General features: G+C 37.7%; 1 protein-coding gene across 1 annotated transcript; it reads left to right on the top strand.

Annotated features, from left to right (window-relative positions):
* The first annotated feature begins 254 nt into the window (after positions 1-254).
* On the top strand, positions 255-19360 carry LOC121313644 (secernin-1-like). The gene is made up of 9 exons (XM_041246384.1): positions 255-320; positions 1375-1534; positions 3205-3386; positions 6831-7033; positions 7512-7706; positions 9241-9406; positions 10115-10295; positions 15647-15851; positions 18275-19360. Exons 2-8 carry the CDS (start codon positions 1376-1378, stop codon positions 15818-15820), a joined length of 1260 nt encoding a protein of 419 aa, XP_041102318.1. The 5' UTR covers positions 255-320; position 1375; the 3' UTR covers positions 15821-15851; positions 18275-19360.
* The last annotated feature ends 10 nt before the right edge of the window (positions 19361-19370 follow it).

Below are 19370 nucleotides of genomic sequence, written 5' to 3'. Positions count from 1 at the left end.
TTGATGTTGCGACTGGAACGTTAACTTTGAGTCTGTTTCAAAGTATAAACACTGACCTGCAATTGAGCTCTTTGGTCCCTTTGTCAAAGAATATTTTTTGCAAATGCATTATTAATTGTTTCACATCACAAAGGGGAGTAAGTGTCATGGACGCTAATGAAGGCTAGCAAAAATGAGTGATGAGAAACTCATTAGGATGAGTATCTGCAGACCACTGTGTGGCACTGTCTCTGTCACACTCACACACACACACACATGTCATGTGACTCGGTACCAGCTGCTACCTCGAGCTGAAGACAGACAAGAGCAAGGCTGAGCAGGTGAGACACATCCTTATTCATTTTAATAATAAATAAATAAAAACAAAATAACAATTTTGCATTCCTATAAAAACACAAAATAAGGTATTGTATAATCGTACGTAAGGGCTTTTTCGGGTCTAGGTCTAGCTATGCTTGATATGGGGAAGATGCTCACGTCTGTATTGATTTTAAAATGCAGATACAAAACGCTGTTGTTTTTTTTTTTTTTGTTTGTTTTTTTAAAATCAATGCTTATTGGTTATTTACTGCACTGTGGAGTCTGACCTCGGCTATCCTTTTACTCCGGTGCGGTTATTGCTTGTGATTTAGGTTACGGGACACTTATTTTGGTTTCATTGTATTTATCAAGTACATGGTAACAGCAAGTTGTTGTGCTTAGAAAGCTCACAACGTGAAACAAGTTTATTTATTGCCGTGCAAATATTGATATAACAAATATTGTTATATCTTATTATTTTCAACACACACTTGTGTATTTAAAAACAAAACCTATAATAAAACGGTTAAATATTGTAATTATTTACATTTACAGATAGACTAACGGGTATTTAGTTATTTTTCTCTACGTAATTATATATATATAATTATATATAATATATATATATATATATGTTATATATATATATTTTAAATGTATACAACTGTGCTATACTAAGACAATGATAAATTTGTTTAGCCAAAAATAGATAAGATTTTTGGACTATCACCACAGATAGCAGCCAACGCTGTGGCAAAGGTAGCCATTATATTTTCTTGTTGTTATATGTGAGGGGTAAGATGTGGAATTCTATTATTGGGATGACAAATCTGTGTTCAGAAGGCAGTCGATCTTGAACCAGTTTACCTGAGAACTGTTCTGACAAGACTGGTTGTTGTCATATAATTTTTATTTGATCAATCTAAGGCCCTCACTTCTTGTCATTTCCCATAAATACATAAATATTTAAAAATCACAAGATAAATTATATCCAGATCTCAAATGTAGAAATATATGCAGTCAATTCTCATTAAGACCAACTCGGATTGTAATGTTTCTTGTTTATGCTTGTAGGATGGCTGTGGCTCCCCCCAGTTCCAGTTTTGTTGCTTTTCCACCTGCAGCAGAAGCTGGCCGTGTTATCTTTGGGAAAAACTCCACACGTCCGAGAGATGAAGTCCAGGAGGTCGTGTACTTTCCATGTGCTGAGTATGAGCCTGGAGCTCAGGTTGAGGTAAGAGTTGAGCCCGGAGCTCAGACTGAGGTAAGAGTTGAGCCCGGAGCTCAGACTGAGGTAAGAGTTGAGCCCGGAGCTCAGGTTGAGGTAAGAGTTGAGCCCGGAGCTCAGGTTGAGGTAAGAGTTGAGCCCGGAGCTCAGGTTGAGGTAAGAGTTGAGCCCGGAGCTCAGGTTGAGGTAAGAGTTGAGCCCGGAGCTCAGGTTGAGGTAAGAGTTGAGCCCGGAGCTCAGGTTGAGGTAAGAGTTGAGCCCGGAGCTCAGGTTGAGGTAAGAGTTGAGCCCGGAGCTCAGGTTGAGGTAAGAGTTGAGCCCGGAGCTCAGGTGAGGTAAGAGTTGAGCCCGGAGCTCAGGTTGAGGTAAGAGTTGAGCCCGGAGCTCAGGTTGAGGTAAGAGTTGAGCCCGGAGCTCAGGTTGAGGTAACCGTCTTTCAACAGTGTATTCCACGCAGTTCAACACCTGTGAAATGTAATGTCTACTCCGCGTCTATCTTTAGGGGAGAAACCTATTCATGTATAAGATATTTTCCCAGTCAAAATGTTTCTAAATGTTTTTTTTGTTTGTTTTTTTTGTTTTTTTTATGTGTTGTAAACAAAATAAGTAGTATGGTGGATTTCCCCCCCCCCCCCCCCTTTTAAGTACCTCAGTCATTGACAAACCTCTTTTCCAAGGGCTTATGAATGACAACTTTAACAAATCTTGAGGTCATTGTTGAAAAGCATGAATCATTTTCTGTCATTTTTAATAAAATGATGACTGGCAGGCATAACTGGTTCTTGGTACTTACCACATCATCACAAGCATATTACTGACACAGTTCTATGCATTGCCAAGATGCTCTTGGATGCACTTTCTGCTTCTCACAAGTATCTTATGTATTTTGTGTATATTAAAACTTTCTAAAAAGTTAATGTCATGCAGTATTAACAAAAACACATGTATTACTATCCAAGTGTTAAAACTGTGCTGCATAAGGGGAACATAAACAGAAAACCAACATTTAATTATCCCAGCAAGCTGGGCACACAGCACTCCCCTCTTTGCCTGTTAGTTGACCACAGAGCCGTGTGGGACAGGAAGTGGTGAAATGATGTGTCTGGAAACAGCTGGGCTACTTCATCTATATGCGATGTACCAGGTGTACCCAAATCAACTGTCGCATAGCGTATTAAAAATGAATCGCTCACCGTGCACTTCACTTTTCTCTTAGAAAAGGTGCAAAATTAAGCTGTAAAAATTTAAACATTAGAAGATATTAAAGGTATGCTAAATATGAATTTGACGTGTTGAAGATTTTAAAATCCATTTTCTTGCCTCTTTTTATCACTAACAACAAGGCTGTCGCTGGTTCCTCTTGTCTTGTGTTGAGGATCTTTTGTGTGTTTGCTTTCAGTTTGGTAGATGCAGTTATTTAAAGACAGCACAATAAATAGATGGCTGTCCGTCTTCACTTTGTGTGTGGGGTTTCTTTTATCAAAGGAGATGTCAGTTTGCACAATTTTAGCTTTCTTTAGCAGTTCTCTCCCCCAAACTGCACCCCATAGCAATAAGAAACCATTTAAACAGAACATATTAACGAATAGGATGTCAAATATTGTGGCAACGCTAGACAACTTGATTTGTGTGGGTATACACTGTGCTTAATTATCTCTTTCTGTTCTTGTTTTCAGTGTACTTATATTACCATTAATCAAGCTCCAAGGACTCACGCTGTTGTGCTAAGCAGACCTGCTTGGTTATGGGGGGCTGAAATGGGAGCCAATGAGCATGGTGTCTGCATTGCTAATGCGGCTGTTGTTGCCAGGGAGCCTGGTGCCAGGACAGAAGCCTTGCTTGGGATGGATCTTGTCAGGTAAGTAATTGCCAGAAAGCAGCTCACTAGTAACAATGTCCTAATACTTGTAAATATTCTGCACAGGTACCATATTTTAATTACACAGTAAAATAACAGTTACTTCAGTGATGTCTTGCATGTCTGCGTCAGGAATACACAGTAAGCCTTTCTAAATTGTGCTGTCGTGTTGCTTTTATGCCTTTGTATGCCTTTGACCTTCAGTGACGGGTTTGGAGATACAACATTTCATTTTAATGACAAAGCATTGCCTTATAATACAGAATCAAACTATAATTGGCATCACATACAGCACCCTGGAACATTAATATATGGTAATGTTGTGTCACTGGCAGTAAATCTGTTGGCTCTGAATCAGATCCAAAATGACTGTGTAAGCAGATGTGGGTGCAGACAGGGACGTCATTTCAATCTTGGAGGAATGGTCTGAGCTGCAGGCTGTGTTTGAATCCAGGAAGACAAAGGGGAGTTTCAGGTTTTTCTTTTAACACATTTCATTCATTTCAGAGGCCTACTGTCTTTGTGAGGAGCTGTCAAATGCTCTTCAGGAGCTGTAGTGTGTGTGTGTGTGTGTGTGTGTGTATTATTTTGTATTTGTGTTGTGCTATTATTATTTAAGTGTTTAGTTTGGTGTGTTAAAAACAGTTTTATTGTTATTATTGTTTGACAGCCTGGATGGGGTTAAAATGCCTCATCCAAATAAAATCGTGAGAATGCATGGTCAAAAGAGAGTGATTATTTACCAACTGGCTGGTTAGTGTGTTCAGAGAATCAGAGAAGTGAGTCGTGAGATAAAGAAAGGAATATCTGAAACAATTGCTACCTGTGCTGGTTTTTACACTAGCACAATACGTTTTTGTTCCACATCTGATTTGTTTGTTTATTTTAGCCACTGTGCTGTTTTGTTTGTACCAGCATTTTGTGGTTGTTTAAATCTTTTATTTTTTATTAAACATGTGCATCAGAGCTTCCATACCCCAGTATTGTTGTCTGTGTAGTTCCTGGTCTGACGTCACCCGCAATCCACTGTGCCACAGTATTCAATAGTAATTTGATAGTGTACCTGTCTAGTGAAATGCTAGCCAACCAAGTGAGTCGACCAGTTTACTTGAGCTGGAATGTAGTGAGGATTACTGTGCATACATAATGGGATGTCATTCTGAAGAGCACATTAGGGCACTTTGTAAACCCCAATGTGAATCATGTAGGGACATGTTATTGTGGTTAGATTTATGTTAAAGATAGAATATGGCCATTGTGCCTTTTCAAAGAAGCAGAGTAATTCATAGCTCATCATCATACATCTCTAGAACAAAGCTGTTTTACAGATTTTGCGTGGGCTATCTGACTTCAGCTTCACAGTAGCTATCCATTGACTCATTTAAGAATAAATAATGCAAGGTGTCTATAATGTTCTGCGTGGGTGTTTTTAAAATAGAATGGCCTTCCTAATTTAACCACCAATGAAATTGAATATTGAACAAACTAATTAATCCACTCGTATGTCGGGCAGTATTATCATTTATTTACTCCGAAAGAACTGTATTATTACGTTCGTATTATTCCTTTGTTTTTTTTTTATGGAAAAGATATTCAATTTCATGCTTCCTCGTAGTTTTAGTGAATGTATGTATGTGCTTAATTAGCTCAGTTCCATTGTGCAGTTGGCAGAACTATTTAGGTTTTAGGAGTGTGGTAAACTCATCCATTTTAAATGCCGTGACAAGGAAGTTGTCTGGGTGTACTAAAACGTTGACAAAATGGGAAAAACAAACGGAAGATCAAACAAGTGTCCCAGTTAAGTAATCTGTTTAATTTCTGCACAGATGCTCAGAGCTTAATTCAAGCAAATGAATCACTCATGATACAACACAATACTGTTTTGTAGAGATCCATTTTAATTAAAGGTGTGCATAATTTCTTGGCATATCTGTATTCCCATCACAGGAGTGTCATCTGATATTTCATTTCATGCTTCCATATAGTTTTGTCACAGCAGTTTGGTGTTGTTTTCCAGTCTTGCTTTTCTGCCCTCTCCAAACAGCCTTGTACTTAATCTGGACAAGTCATTGTCCTGCTGCATGAATCCAGGTACCTCATGGATAGACTGTTACACTCTGACCAGAGGACTAGGCTTTTCACAGCATGCTGCAAAAACATTCTTTGGTCACGAATACCAGTTTTATTTAGAACTCTTTGTAACCAATTTCCCCAGACCATGACCATAGCAAACAGGTATTTTCCTTGTAAAAGATGATATCTAGTAGGACACTAGGCCAGCTGACTGAGAGCTTTCTATAATCTAGTGTAGTACCAGATACATGTTTTAAAGGGAAATGCATATTTGGTATAATGTGTTTCTTTCAAAGCAGCATGTTTTAGACCAATATACTGTAGTGAATGGAAGTACACAGTAGGTAAGATATATTCAATTATTTTGTTAGCTGCAATCACTTTAACCAATAAGAGTTGCCCTTCTTGCTAGCCAATCATAGTGATCTGCTCACTCAAGGCATTCAATAATTCACAGCAATGCACATTATAAAATGATGAAGGAAAATGGATAAGATCCTTACCTTTTTTCATTGAGTACAGAATATATTATAATTTCTGATTCTACAGCGTCTTGCGGAAATGGGTTTAGGATTAATACGAGTCATATTTCAGATCTGTTTTTAAAATGTAATCCATTACTGTATGTTCTACTGATCTACTGTGAGTTATGGCAAGTACAATTTTTGAAAACCTTTTTGCATATTAAGAAGTTTTATCATCAGTTATATTTAGCACAGCCAAAGTGAGAAAGGGAGTGTTATACTCAATCATTTTATGCAGCTGCAGCCTCCTAATATAGAAACCATGGTAGTTTAAAAGGTTTGGTGTACCAAAGAGTCACCAGCTATTTAATGAATCAGCAGCTATTTAATGAGTCAGCAGCTATTTAGTGAGTCAGCAGCTGCCTAGTTCATGTGTTTTCTCACTTTTAGTCAGGAAAATTCTTTAGCTTGATTTGGTGTTGTATAGTAGCTTTTAGGATTGTTAAGTCTGCCCTTATTATGCTCCTCTGAGAGGCTGTCATACTGTAACAGCCACATTTTTCTATATATCTGGAGGATCGCTTACATATTGTCATGAAATATGGTTTTAAATTAAAATGATTAACATATAGAGTACCGGATTCTGACAATATATGGAGGTGTCTGCCTATCCATCAATCTGTACATTATTGCATATATGTGGAGAATTGCTTATCAAAGTGTAATTAAACATTGCATTTCTGCAGTAAATACTATTGACAGCCATGGTCATCACCTGTTTTTTTTCATACTGATACCTCTCATTTCTGGTGTAACTCCTGGATAGGCTGATCTGATAAACCAACCGGCATATCAACAATTCAGTTAATTAAAATAAATCACAGAAACTTTTTGCTTTTGATCTTAGACTTGGAGTAGAAAGAGGATCAACAGCCAAAACGGCCTTAGACACCATAGTGTCCCTTCTGGAAGAGCACGGTCAAGGTGGAAACTATTCAGAGGATAGGAACACCTATCATGCCTTCCATAGTGCTTTTCTGATTGCTGACAGAGAGGAAGGCTGGGTGCTGGAGACTGTTGGGAAATTCTGGGCTGCAGAGAGAATCACGGGTTAGTAGATCCAGACATTCTGGCACAATCAGCAGAGCTGCTGTCAATCTCAATCTGATCTCGTTGTCTCTCTGTGAAGCATCTCTTTCCTTGGACTTCGTTACAAGGTTACAGCTGCTAAATGCTTGCTTTATAACCATGCATCAGGGGTTAAAGGGTTGTGCTTTTTAGCAACAGCAAGGAAAACAAACAGCATAATTGGGAAACAGTATATTTTAGAATTATAAAGTAAGATGTGCATCGCAGAGACCCGTGTTATCTTGTGAAAGATAAATCTGATAGAAAATGACTGTTTAAACAAATTAATAAAAACAATCAAGTGCTTGAATTTTCAGTTTTTTCTTTTAGAGCTTTGTTTTTTTTTAAATTGAATTAATAGTACTTTTGTTGTGTTTTATTCTGGTTACTATTTTTTTGTATCCTATAGATTTTTATACTGTATACATTGTGTTTCATGTTGTGATATTTCTTTTCACAGAAGGATTTAAATGCCTTTGCCGGCACTTGTCTATAACTACAAACATTGATGCAGAGCATCCTGAGCTTAGAAGTTATGCACAGGAACATGGGTGGTGGAGTGAGGGACACAAGTTCAATTTCTCTGAAGTTTTCTCATTACCAGACGAGGAAAGTAGCTTCTGTTCTGGCAAGGAATTCTTTGGAAATCAAGAGGGTAAGAAGGGTGGACTTTATAAAGAATCCGCTTTGAGGGTCTGGAAATCAAGAGGGTAAGAAGGGTGAACTTTATAAAGAATTGGCTTTGAGGGTCTGGAACTAAAGTGTGACATTTCTGAGCCAGGCCAGTTTCACATCCTTAAAGGAAGTCAGAGGTTAGTACTTGCCTTTGTCATGATGAAGTGCTTGTGATTGCTGTCTAATTAAAGTAGTACACAACATTGTGCTTTCTGTCTTTGTTTTTGTTGAAGTTATGTTTAAAAACAAAACAATTTGGTAGAAACAATACATTTCGTGAGTTTTAGTCAGTTGATCTAAATGATATAAGATCGAAATACCGTATTCCTTCGAATTTAAGTATAGTGATGCATGTATTAAAATAACCAACAAATGACGTGACTGACTGCCTGAGAGAAGACGAACAAAACCTCAGAGAATGATGACTAGGAGATATTTATTTGGGGGAGTTTCCATGTGTATTATAATTGTATTCGAGACATTGTGCTTGAGCCAAATGAAAACATGGCCCTATACATTTCAGGTTTCCATTGGTTCAGTTTATTTTACTTGGGAAGACCCTCTTTTCACCTAATGTCATAGAAATGAAGGGGAAAGGAGGTCGATATGCAAATTAGCCACGCATGCAGTTCTCGTACTGTTTTTGCGGGCAGCTTGGGAAAATGTAGTTTGCATGCACAGAGGACAGGTACAGGAGATAATCTCACCTGGAAATCCGTGGTTGTCAGGTGACATCTTGTTTGAGTGAAACTGTTTAAATCACAGTGTTAAGCTTGTGCAATAAAGCTGTGATTTGTAAATGCCTCGTCCCTGGTTGTTTAGTAATGTGTTTTACTGCTCTTGCCCAAATTGTTTTTCAAATGTCCATTGGTGGGATGGTAGTGAATAATATTTCAACTAATTTATTACACGACTTATTAATTAAAGGAAAAAGAAAATAATTAACCCAGAGGTATATAATGAAACTGTCCAGCCCAGCTATTGCAGATCACCATGGCTGAAAACCGGCGGTTTGAAGATGTAGAACAAGCTCATTAACATTTTCCCATGAAATGCGGGTTTCCCTGTGAAAATGTGTGTGGATTTTGTGTGTTTTACGTCATGCTCATGAGTTAATGAGATTTCCCTGATCTCTCTTTGGCAAACTTGGTCTGCGTCTTAAATTCAAGTTCGTCTGAAATTCGAAGGAAAACAGTAGATTTGTTTTTTAAATAAATGAAACAGCACCCTTTCTGAAATGTTCCATATTCATACTGACAGAAGTACATTAAAGGGATTCATATGCACTGTTAGATGTTTGATATGCATAACCCTGGAACCCAGTGCATAGGATTTCAATCAAGTGTATTCAGTCCTGCTGCAATTCATATCATCTAAATAGAACCTAGGTGATTCCAGTAGCATGCCAGTTGTCTCTATGGGTAACTGTTTGCTGTAAAGCCTACATGCAGCTTAAACGTTCCGCATGTACTGTAAGGGAGTCTGGAGATTAGTTTACTCCCCTTGTTTTGCAGGAGACCTGACGGTGCAGACAGTGATTGATGCCCTTCGAGACAAGGAGACTGGTGTGTGTGTGGACTCTGAGTCTCTCCTCACCACATCCAGCATGGTGTCAGTCTTGCCTCAGAGCACTGTCTCCCCGTGTGTTCACTTCTTCACTGCCACGCCTGACCCAGCAAGGTGAGCCAGCCAGGCACGCTGTGTTTCCAGGCTGAATGAACAGAAAAATGCTTTTTAAACTCAAACGCCAGCTGAACGGCACTGGGTTGGTTCTGTGTGAGGTTCAGTTAAAGAGCAGTGTTCCTCAGTGCCCTTACCCATCTAGCTAATTTGGAATAGATTGAGAATGTAATGCTGGAAAGAAAGTTAAAACAAAGCTTAACAGTGTTTTTAAAGGCAATGTACCGACGTCCAGAAGAGAGTTTGTGGCATCAGTAGTAGCATCATTAGAGTCCGGGCTGCAGTGTACAGTAGATGGAGTGATCACTAGCACCTCTTAAATATTAATTCAACATTATATAGTCTAGACAACTGCACAGTGATTTTGAGCAGCAGAATTCAACTTCCTCTGTTATCAATACATTTTACTGGTTCAATCTAATAAACCATTATTTATCATTTTCCTTGCCCTATAATTCTGTTGCTATTCACAGTAATTGAGCATTGATTTTCAGGCAACACATTGTCTTTCATAATAGAGAAAAGTCAATATGCCTATCTTAAAAGCTATGAACTCTGAGAAGCAATGTAAAAATAGACTGCTACATTGTATCAAATGTATATGTTATTGCATAACAGTTTTAGGTGGTAAAGATCTAGTTTCGATATTACCAGCTGCTTGGTAGTTTACCTCCAATGCTAAGCTATTATTTGTTTGTATCTTTTAAGGTCCATATTCAAGCCCTTTATCTTTGTTGACAATGTGAAGCTAGTGCCTCAAGCACAATCCCCTTGCTTTGGGGAGGAGGACCCAGTAAAGATACAGCCTCGCTTTGAAAGCAAAGTTGACCGCAGACATGAGCTATACAAAGCCCATGAGTGGGCTCTGACAGTAATTGATAGTGAAGAGGTAAGGAAGTGCATGTTTTGCTTCATTCTCATTAAAAAATAGAAGGCACAGACTGCCTCTTCTTAATTACAGCTGCAGCATGTTTGATGTGCAGTGGCGGCTTCACGTAGGTGGTGTTTAGGCTGGATACTGTGTTTTAATTAGTGTTTACTGTCTCATGATCACCCACTACTATTCTCCTCGCTGATAACTGACAGGAGGAGGGCACACTTCATTACCTAGCTCTGCTATTGGCTAAGGGAGAAAATGATCAGTGAAAATGGCATCTTAAAAAAAACAACAAAAAAAAAAAGCAATGCGTGTAAGTGTTTTGAAGAAAGTTAAACGAGACCACCGTGGAATGTAGTCTCTGCAGCACAAGTATTTCGGATTGTAAATCAACAGGTTAAATACTCAAAGCATCTCTTTGTGCGCAGTGGTCGACAGTGTGATGAGTCTCGGGCTGGGAAAAAAGGCGCTTTTGGTATTGCTAAACGTTAATTTTAAATTGGATTTTGTGTTATTTTTCTCCTACTGATGCTGTAATTAGACTTTTTAAAAATGATTATGATATTATGGAATCAGCCAGTGCGGGTACTGTACACCTCGTTTTTATGTTAATATATATTTATTATAGCATGGATGTTATTGAGCAAACCATGTTTTGTTGTGCTTTGTAAGTGGTCGTGTTGTGTGCTTTATACGATCGTCAAAGGGTGTTTAAAAATGCAGGTTTTTGTAAAGTTCTGCTTTTTATAGTTGAAACCCCCCAGCTGTGTATTCGTATTTCTTACTTCTAGTTTAAATCATGTTTTACTTTGAATACTTTATATACCTTAGTTGTTTCTTCTCGGTTATTGTTAATTTATGTATACCTATATGTGGTCGCTGCTAATACCTTCTAAGGACATGTCACTGTTATGAGTAATTAGAGGTTGAGTATTCGGGTATTCAAAACTTTTATTCCTGGTATATTTGAATAACTTTTTTTCTGAGATCGTTGGAAACGCAGCAGATGAACGCATTTCAAGCTTCAGGAGGGCATGATGTCTGTCGGGACAGGAAAAAGCAATATACCGTTGATAGCATTGCAGAGCAGTGGGACGGTGCTTTCGATTTTACCAAATGTGTCTGAATATTATGTTTTTTCAGTGGAAATTGTACAGTATATAGACAATTCTGATTGGACTATTTCAGTAATTGCAATTGGCCAGAAGATGCCATGTAAAATAATAATTGTAAAGAATAAATACCAAATTTATTATTATTATTATTATTATTATTATTATTATTATTATTATTATTATTATTATTGTTTAAGCCCAGTGTGGGTTGGCATTTAACCATGCTGCTGCTCATAGGATTACCAATTTGAACAAGTGAATTGCTTCTCAGCAGACCACACTGTATTAATAACTTGCAGTATACACATGGCCTACAACTGCAGCGTTTCAAAGCTTTCCTCCCTTGACACCGACTGGGAATTTAACATAGTTTGAACAAAAATAGAAAAGTCATTTTTACCAGTACAGCACACCAATAATTCTTTCAACACTGCAGACCTGTACAGAAGTCTAGGAAAGATAACTAATGAAAACTGCAGACCACTATTATAGACTGCAGAGTAATACCTTATCAACAGCAACAAATAACACAACATGTCAACAGTAAACACCAGGCTGACATTTGATAGCTGTTTTAAGTTTAGTTTTCTAAACTTAAACAAAACCCCTGTCTGCTCAAAAAAAAAAAAAAAATGTTACTCTTAAATCTAAGCTGAGTCATCTTTCTGTAGAGTGCTGAAGAGTTAACACATGCAAAAAAAGAAATAGAGTTGCTTGAACATGCAGTGAGTTAGCATAATATGTGACAGGACAGGTGAGCTGTAGTACATACCTGTCATGGTCATGGTCGTGTACATGTACCCTCACATGCATACCTGTGTTATCTAATGGCTGGAACATGCTTCTTACTGTGGGCTGTTACTGCACACCAAATCTCACTGTCCTGCCGTACACAATTTAGATTCTACAGCTTGCTGAACTGTTCTACTTATTTTGTACGCCCTTGTTTATTCACTTGCGTAATCTGTTGACTGGCCATAAGAAACATACAAGGATGCTGCTTACGCTTACTTAGAACTGTAGATTGATTACGAAGACAGCCTGAATGGTTCACCAAGGAGAGATTGGGTTTCTTTAGAGGAATAGAAGGCAGGTTGAATGGTTCACCTGGGAGAGGTTGGGTTTCTTTAGAGGAATAGAAGGCAGGTTGAATGGTTCACCTGGGAGAGGTTGGGTTTCTTTAGAGGAATAGAAGGCAGGTTGAATGGTTCACCTGGGAGAGATTGGGTTTCTTTAGAGGAATAGAAGGCAGGTTGAATGGTTCACCTGGGAGAGATTGGGTTTCTTTAGAGGAATGGAAGGCAGGTTGAATGGTTCACCTGGGAGAGGTTGGGTTTCTTTAGAGGAATAGAAGGCAGGTTGAATGGTTCACCTGGGAGAGGTTGGGTTTCTTTAGAGGAATGGAAGGCAGGTTGAATGGTTCACCTGGGAGAGGTTGGGTTTCTTTAGAGGAATGGAAGGCAGGTTGAATGGTTCACCTGGGAGAGGTTGGGTTTCTTTAGAGGAATGGAAGGCAGGTTGAATGGTTCACATGGGAGAGGTTGGGTTTCTTTAGAGGAATGGAAGGCAGGTTGAATGGTTCACACGGGAGAGGTTGGGTTTCTTTAGAGGAATAGAAGGCAGGTTGAATGGTTCACCTGGGAGAGGTTGGGTTTCTTTAGAGGAATAGAAGGCAGGTTGAATGGTTCACCTGGGAGAGGTTGGGTTTCTTTAGAGGAATAGAAGGCAGGTTGAATGGTTCACCTGGGAGAGGTTGGGTTTCTTTAGAGGAATAGAAGGCAGGTTGAAGGCAGGTTGAATGGTTCACCTGGGAGAGGTTGGGTTTCTTTAGAGGAATGGAAGGCAGGTTGAATGGTTCACCTGGGAGAGGTTGGGTTTCTTTAGAGGAATAGAAGGCAGGTTGAATGGTTCACCTGGGAGAGGTTTTTTTTTTTTTAGAGGAATAGAAGGCAGGTTGAATGGTTCACCTGGGAGAGATTGGGTTTCTTTAGAGGAACAGAAGGCAGGCTGAATGGTTCACCCAGGAGAGATTGGGTTTCTTTAAATAATTTCTACCAGTGATGCTAAGCCACAGTTCTGAGCAAGATGTTTTTAAAATACTAAAATGATTTTGTAATGGTTAACTTATATTTTTGTAATGTTTAAGCCTTAAGTCAGTCACTGGCTCCATTTTTTATTGAGGTATTGGAATTGAACAGTTAAGATTAATAGAGGCTGGCTGTCTGTGCGACTGACTGTCTGTATTGTCCATTAATAATTATGTTTTAAAAGGACATTCATAGGGAATATCAGAATCTGGAGGCAGATGGATGCACTATTTTCTTTTCATCCATATGCCTGTGGGAAGTGTTAACAAGTATATGCATTTACAATACCCAATCAAGAGTAACTAGCTGATTTGTGTAATGATTTTAATTAATTATCTCTCTTAATTACTTCCAGACAAGCTCAAAATCTGGAAAGTGAAACCCAGTCAAACAGTAACAACACAACACGGTTATATAGTCTATACATTTTTATCAAAGTGAGTTCAATAATACAGTACAAAAGTAGGAAAGTTAATTAATGTCAAAATAATCAGTCCATGAGGTTTAGCAATGGATAATATTCAGGTAATATTTCAGCTTCAACGTGACATGTCAGTTATAAGTAAGAGCAAGCATTCATCAACATTTTATATTTGTCTTTCTATAATAATAGAAAGATTATTAAATCAGTAATCAAATAGCATGAATAAAACATGTAAAAATGATAACTGTTTGTATGCATAGAGAGAGAGAGACGTAGGGAAATTATCAAAATACAAACTCAGTAAATTCTAATTAACAGGATATTACGAGATCAATCGTTAGCAATCTGTTGTTTAATTATATGTATCCCTTAATTAGAATTCATGGCACCTAAACTTAACACCCATTACATTTGTTCTTATTCATCCTGTATTTATTCTAGCACCAATTTCAATTAAGTAGATCGCTTCAATTATTTCCACTTGCCTGACTATAAAATTATTTCAATATGCTTTACACTTGCCCCTGGCTTCTACAGTACAGAGACTCATGGCCACACGTTGTTACTTTATAACTCTCTGCTTGTCTATGTATTACATTTCCGCATATAGATTCTGTAAATCGTTTTCAGTTTTACTTGGAATGTTTGTCTTGCAGTCGTTGCAGGGTATGATTCAGTCTTCTGTGGTTCCACTTGCATAACAAGGCCGGCTTGCAGTAGTTTGTCTGTATTCCTGGTCAGACAACCCAGTGTCGCTCAGTATATAGGAAATCTGGCTGTAAATTTGACCAGTGCCGGGAGGCCAAATCAGTTCATTTAATTTATTGGTTCAGTGTTTGTTGACGTGATCCAGTTGGTATTACTCTCTTTCTGTCTTTTTTGTATTATTATTTAAGTTTCTCACAATTTTAACCAAATTCTGGGGTGTTTCTGAATATTGCGAAGAGCTAATCGGTTAGGCTGTTGACCGCTGCTCTTTCCTTTCTCTGACATTGCTTACTATATGTTGCGAGTGGTGTCCTTTTCTCTGACCTACTGTATAATTCACTGGAATAATTACAATTATTCTTTTTTGCAACAACCAACCTTGTGAACCAGGTGCAGCCATGCTTGCTATCTCTTACTGATTCAGGGGCATATTCCAGGCTTCAGGAATTCGGGAGGGCCTGTCTCCCCACCCCCAAACTTATCAGATGTTACTATGGTGACCTGGAGCCTATTTCTTTCCAACACTGTTACAAACTCTGTGCTAAGTTGATCAACTTTATTTCTGGTGCTAGATCATTACAGCAAAGTTTAACCCTTTAAATACTCTTATGGTCCTATATGCCACATTGGGTTATATTATATATTCTGAGAAACATTCAATAGTGATGACAGATCGACATTATTGAGTACAAGTGTTTCAGATTAGCAGGATCTGGCATATATCAATGCCTATGTCCAACTATCTGTATGTCAAACTTTTTTGTATGTCAAAATTTTGACACGTGCATACTCAGTCATATATATATATATATATATATATATATATAATATATAATATATATATAATATATATATAATATAAGAATATATATATATAGATGTAATTTTTAAGTAATGATATTTTTAAGTTAGGGATTAATAATGCCGTCAAAGTTTAGTGAAACTTCACCAAATTAGATAGTGGTGTACAGATTAGGAAATTGCCCAAGTTAGACAAATGCATCAAAATGTCCCCTCTGTTCTTTGAAGGAACCAGGTCAGAAGCTCAAAGAGACCATGCTAGATCTGGAAAAGCAAGGCCTGAAGGCCATGGAAGACATGCTGCTCAGCACAGAGCCTCTAGACCCTGCTGAGGTAGCTGACCTCTTCTATGATTGTGTTGACACAGAAATCAAATTCTACAAGCAAGGTGTGCCGTTTTAATCACAACCAGTGAATAACAATCTGCATAAAGGTGGGTATGTAAATACACACACACACACACACACACACACACACACACACACACATATATATATTAGTGCCGATAGAAAGTCTACATCCCCTTTCAAAATGTTCACTTTTTTGTTGCCTTATAGCCTGGAACTAAAATGCATTAATATAGGGTTTTTTTTTTTTTCATTTATCTACACATTCTACCCCACAACTTCAAAGTGAAACAAATATTCTAGAAATTTGTAGAAAACTAATTAAAAATAAAAACTGAAACAGCTTGGTTGGATAAGTGTCTAACCCCCTTGTAATAGCAATCCTAAATTAGCTCAGGTGTAACCAATCGTCTTCAAAATTACACATCAAGTGGCCTCCACCCATGTTAAATTGTAGTGATTCACATGATTTCAGGATAAAGTCAGCAGTTCCTGTAGGTTCTCTCTGCTGGGTAGTGCATTTCAAAGCAAAGACTCAACCAAGTTGTTGAAAGGCTCAGATCAGGGGATGCGTATAAAAACTATCAAAGGCCTTGAATATCCCTTGGAGTCGAGACGATTATCAAGAAGTGGAAGGTGTATGGCACCACCAAGACCCTGCCTAGATCAGACCGTCCCTACAAACTGGATGACCGAGCAAGAAGGAGACTGATCAAAGAGGCTACCAAAAGGCCAGTGGCAACTTTGCAAGAGCTACAGGCTTTTATGGCCAAGACTGGTCAAAGTGTGCATGTGACAACAATATCCCAAGCACTCCACAAATCTGGCCTGTATGGTAGGGTGGCAAGAAGGAAGCCATTACTCAAGAAAGCCCAACTTTTTGACCTAAATGCAAAGCGATATTTTTGGCGCAAACCCAACACAGCGCATTACACAAAGAACACCATCCCTACTGTGAAGCATGGTGGTGGCAGCATCATGTTATGGGGGCATTTCTCATCGGCAGGGACTGGGGCACTTGTCAGGATAGAAGAAAAAATTAATAAAGTACAGAGAAGTCCTTGAGGAAAACCTGCTGCCCTCTGCAAGAAAGCTGAAACTGGGACGGAAGTTCACCTTTCATCATGACAACGACCCAAAGCACACAGCCAAAGCTACACTGGAGTGGCTAAGGAACAAAAAGGTAAATGTCCTTGAGTGGCCCAGTCAGAGCCCTGACCTAAATCCAATCTAACATTTGTGGCATGACTTGAAGATTGCTGTCCATCAACGCCCCCAAGGAATTTGACAGAGCTTGAAAAGTTTTTTAAAGAAGAATGGTCAAATTTTGCCAAATTTAGGTGTGCAAAGTTGGTAGAGACCTATCCCAACAGACTCACAGCTGTAATTGCTGCCAAAGGTGCTTCCGCCAAGTGGAATATATATATTTTTCTCAATAAAATGCATGAAAATCATTTAAATGCATGAAACTCTGACACAACAACAAAATGTGAAAAAAGTTCAAGGGGGGGGGTGTAGACTTTCTATAGGCACTGTATATATATATATATATATATATATATATATATATATATATATATATATATATATATATATATACACACATACACACACACAGTGCATAAAACAGTTCCTGAGTGTGACATGTTTGTGATTTAGAATAAACTAATACATTGTTTAGCTTTCCATTTCTTTAAAAAAAACTGCACAAGATCACAAGATCTTGAGAGAAGAATCTTAAGTTTATATAAGAAAGCACTATTCAGATTACACATCATGAGAAATTTGGTAGGGACCTAACTGATACGAGCTTAAAAAAAATTATTGTATCTATAATACACTCTGAATGATAATTTTACTGTAAACTCTACTGTAAAACTACTGTTTTACTATTTTATTATACATAGTAGTGGCGCGAGACCCATCTATAATATGATTAGGCGGTATCGCAATACCCGTGTTCAATAAGATTGCCTGTCTATAATAACGGCTATGTTAAAACTCCTAAGCTCAGTTTTTACCACCAGTACATGAACACCGTCAGTACATGAATTAATCCAATCACCCTCCAAAAAGATTCTTACTAATAATGTATATGTAGTTTTTCCTTGCGACCCCTACATCCCTCTCTCCTACCCCAAAAATATTTAAGTTTAAAATTGTTAAAAAATAAACTTGTTTTAATTATTTGTTTATTTATTTATTCCAGTGTTATTCTCAGCACTGCTAGCTATAATTTCTGTCTGGAACCATTTATTATAACAAATAATGTACATCAAAATTGTACATATAAGGCTGTAACTCTACCTCAGGTTTCTGGTTACATTGATAAATCATCAATCTTGCGCTCTTGTGGTTTATATGTCACCAGAAACCCTTGATAGAAGTTCAGCCTTATTATGCACAGGTGTATATTATTCCTTATACTATCATTAGTTTGTTATAATTGTTACAGTAAGTACAGTAGTAAAGTGTTTTTTTGTTTGTTTGTTTGTTTTCTCATTTTCAGCCACAGTCCAATAGCCTTTAACAAATATTTAATCTGTTTGAGCCCTGTTGGATATTCTTAACTGCCGGATTTTGAAACTTGGACTGAAGTTTCTTTTGGCTATCAGCTGCAGTGGTTGCTTTTGCATCACACTTCATTGTGACTGTTCTGTGTAGTGTTAGGAGAAAAGAAACCGGACAGATTGACAAGTGTGTGCATGCAGGTTGACATAGGATGTGTTTGTGGTTGCAACAGTTATTCAGTTTACAATTATAACAAAACTGAAATGCTATATTAGCCTATATGTGTGTAAAGCTTAAACATTTTGGTTTACAAAAAAAAAAAAAAAGTTATGAATGCATGCAAAAAATGGAAAATCAGTTTGCCGAAATGCTTTAAAAGTAAAAGCATAACATGCTTTCCTACAGTAATTCATTTTTATGCATTTTGTGTATTATTTATTGAAGCCAAATAAAGAAGGAAAAGCCACATCAAAATTGAATATGTGCTTAGCTTACTCATGAGAACACTGTGTATGCAAATTTCATTTATTGCACGGTAACTTTAATTATAACATTTATAATGACTGCCTTAAAGCATTGGATTACTATAATGACATCAAATATTTAACATTTTTCTTTCGTGGCTTCAGTTAAAAGTAAACTGGGCACTTTCTAGTTTATCAGAAAGTGTTAAATCTGGAATGGCATTTTAAGGTCAGCAGTGTTCGTGCTATTAGTTGCTGTATTAGAGACACAGCCACCATGGTCCATCGCTCACGCTGATATGGAAATGCATTTGTTTGACACAGGAACTGTGTTTCCATTTATACCAGTCATTGCCCGAGAGTCATTAGTGGAAGTAGTGTTTTAACAGCTCAAATGATCACAACTATGAGATCTAAAGAGTCTGTGCGATTACAATTAGCAGTTTTGATAGATATTACCTCTTACATTTTTGTTCTTAATTTTATGTTGTTGTTAAATTATGATGTTCATAGTGTAGTTTTAGAATGGCCTTACACTTAATGTGTGCAAACCTGTTGTGTATGTCATCTGTATTCCTTAAAGATGTTTTAAAAAATAATAAATTCTTAATAGTCTCAGAGCATAAATTC

The sequence above is a fragment of the Polyodon spathula genome, chromosome 3, assembly GCF_017654505.1.
Source record: "Polyodon spathula isolate WHYD16114869_AA chromosome 3, ASM1765450v1, whole genome shotgun sequence".
Taxonomy (NCBI): domain Eukaryota; kingdom Metazoa; phylum Chordata; class Actinopteri; order Acipenseriformes; family Polyodontidae; genus Polyodon; species Polyodon spathula.
This window is presented reverse-complemented; position numbering and strand designations above follow the sequence as displayed.

Bases quoted from the DNA above. Each gene is read 5' to 3' on its own strand.
- LOC121313644 (XM_041246384.1), top strand. From the start codon at position 1,376: ATGGCTGTGGCTCCCCCCAGTTCCAGTTTTGTTGCTTTTCCACCTGCA. The intron at 7,034-7,511 runs GTTAGTAGATCC...TTCTTTTCACAG, and splicing joins GGCTGCAGAGAGAATCACGG to AAGGATTTAAATGCCTTTGC. The intron at 9,407-10,114 runs GTGAGCCAGCCA...GTATCTTTTAAG, and splicing joins GCCACGCCTGACCCAGCAAG to GTCCATATTCAAGCCCTTTA.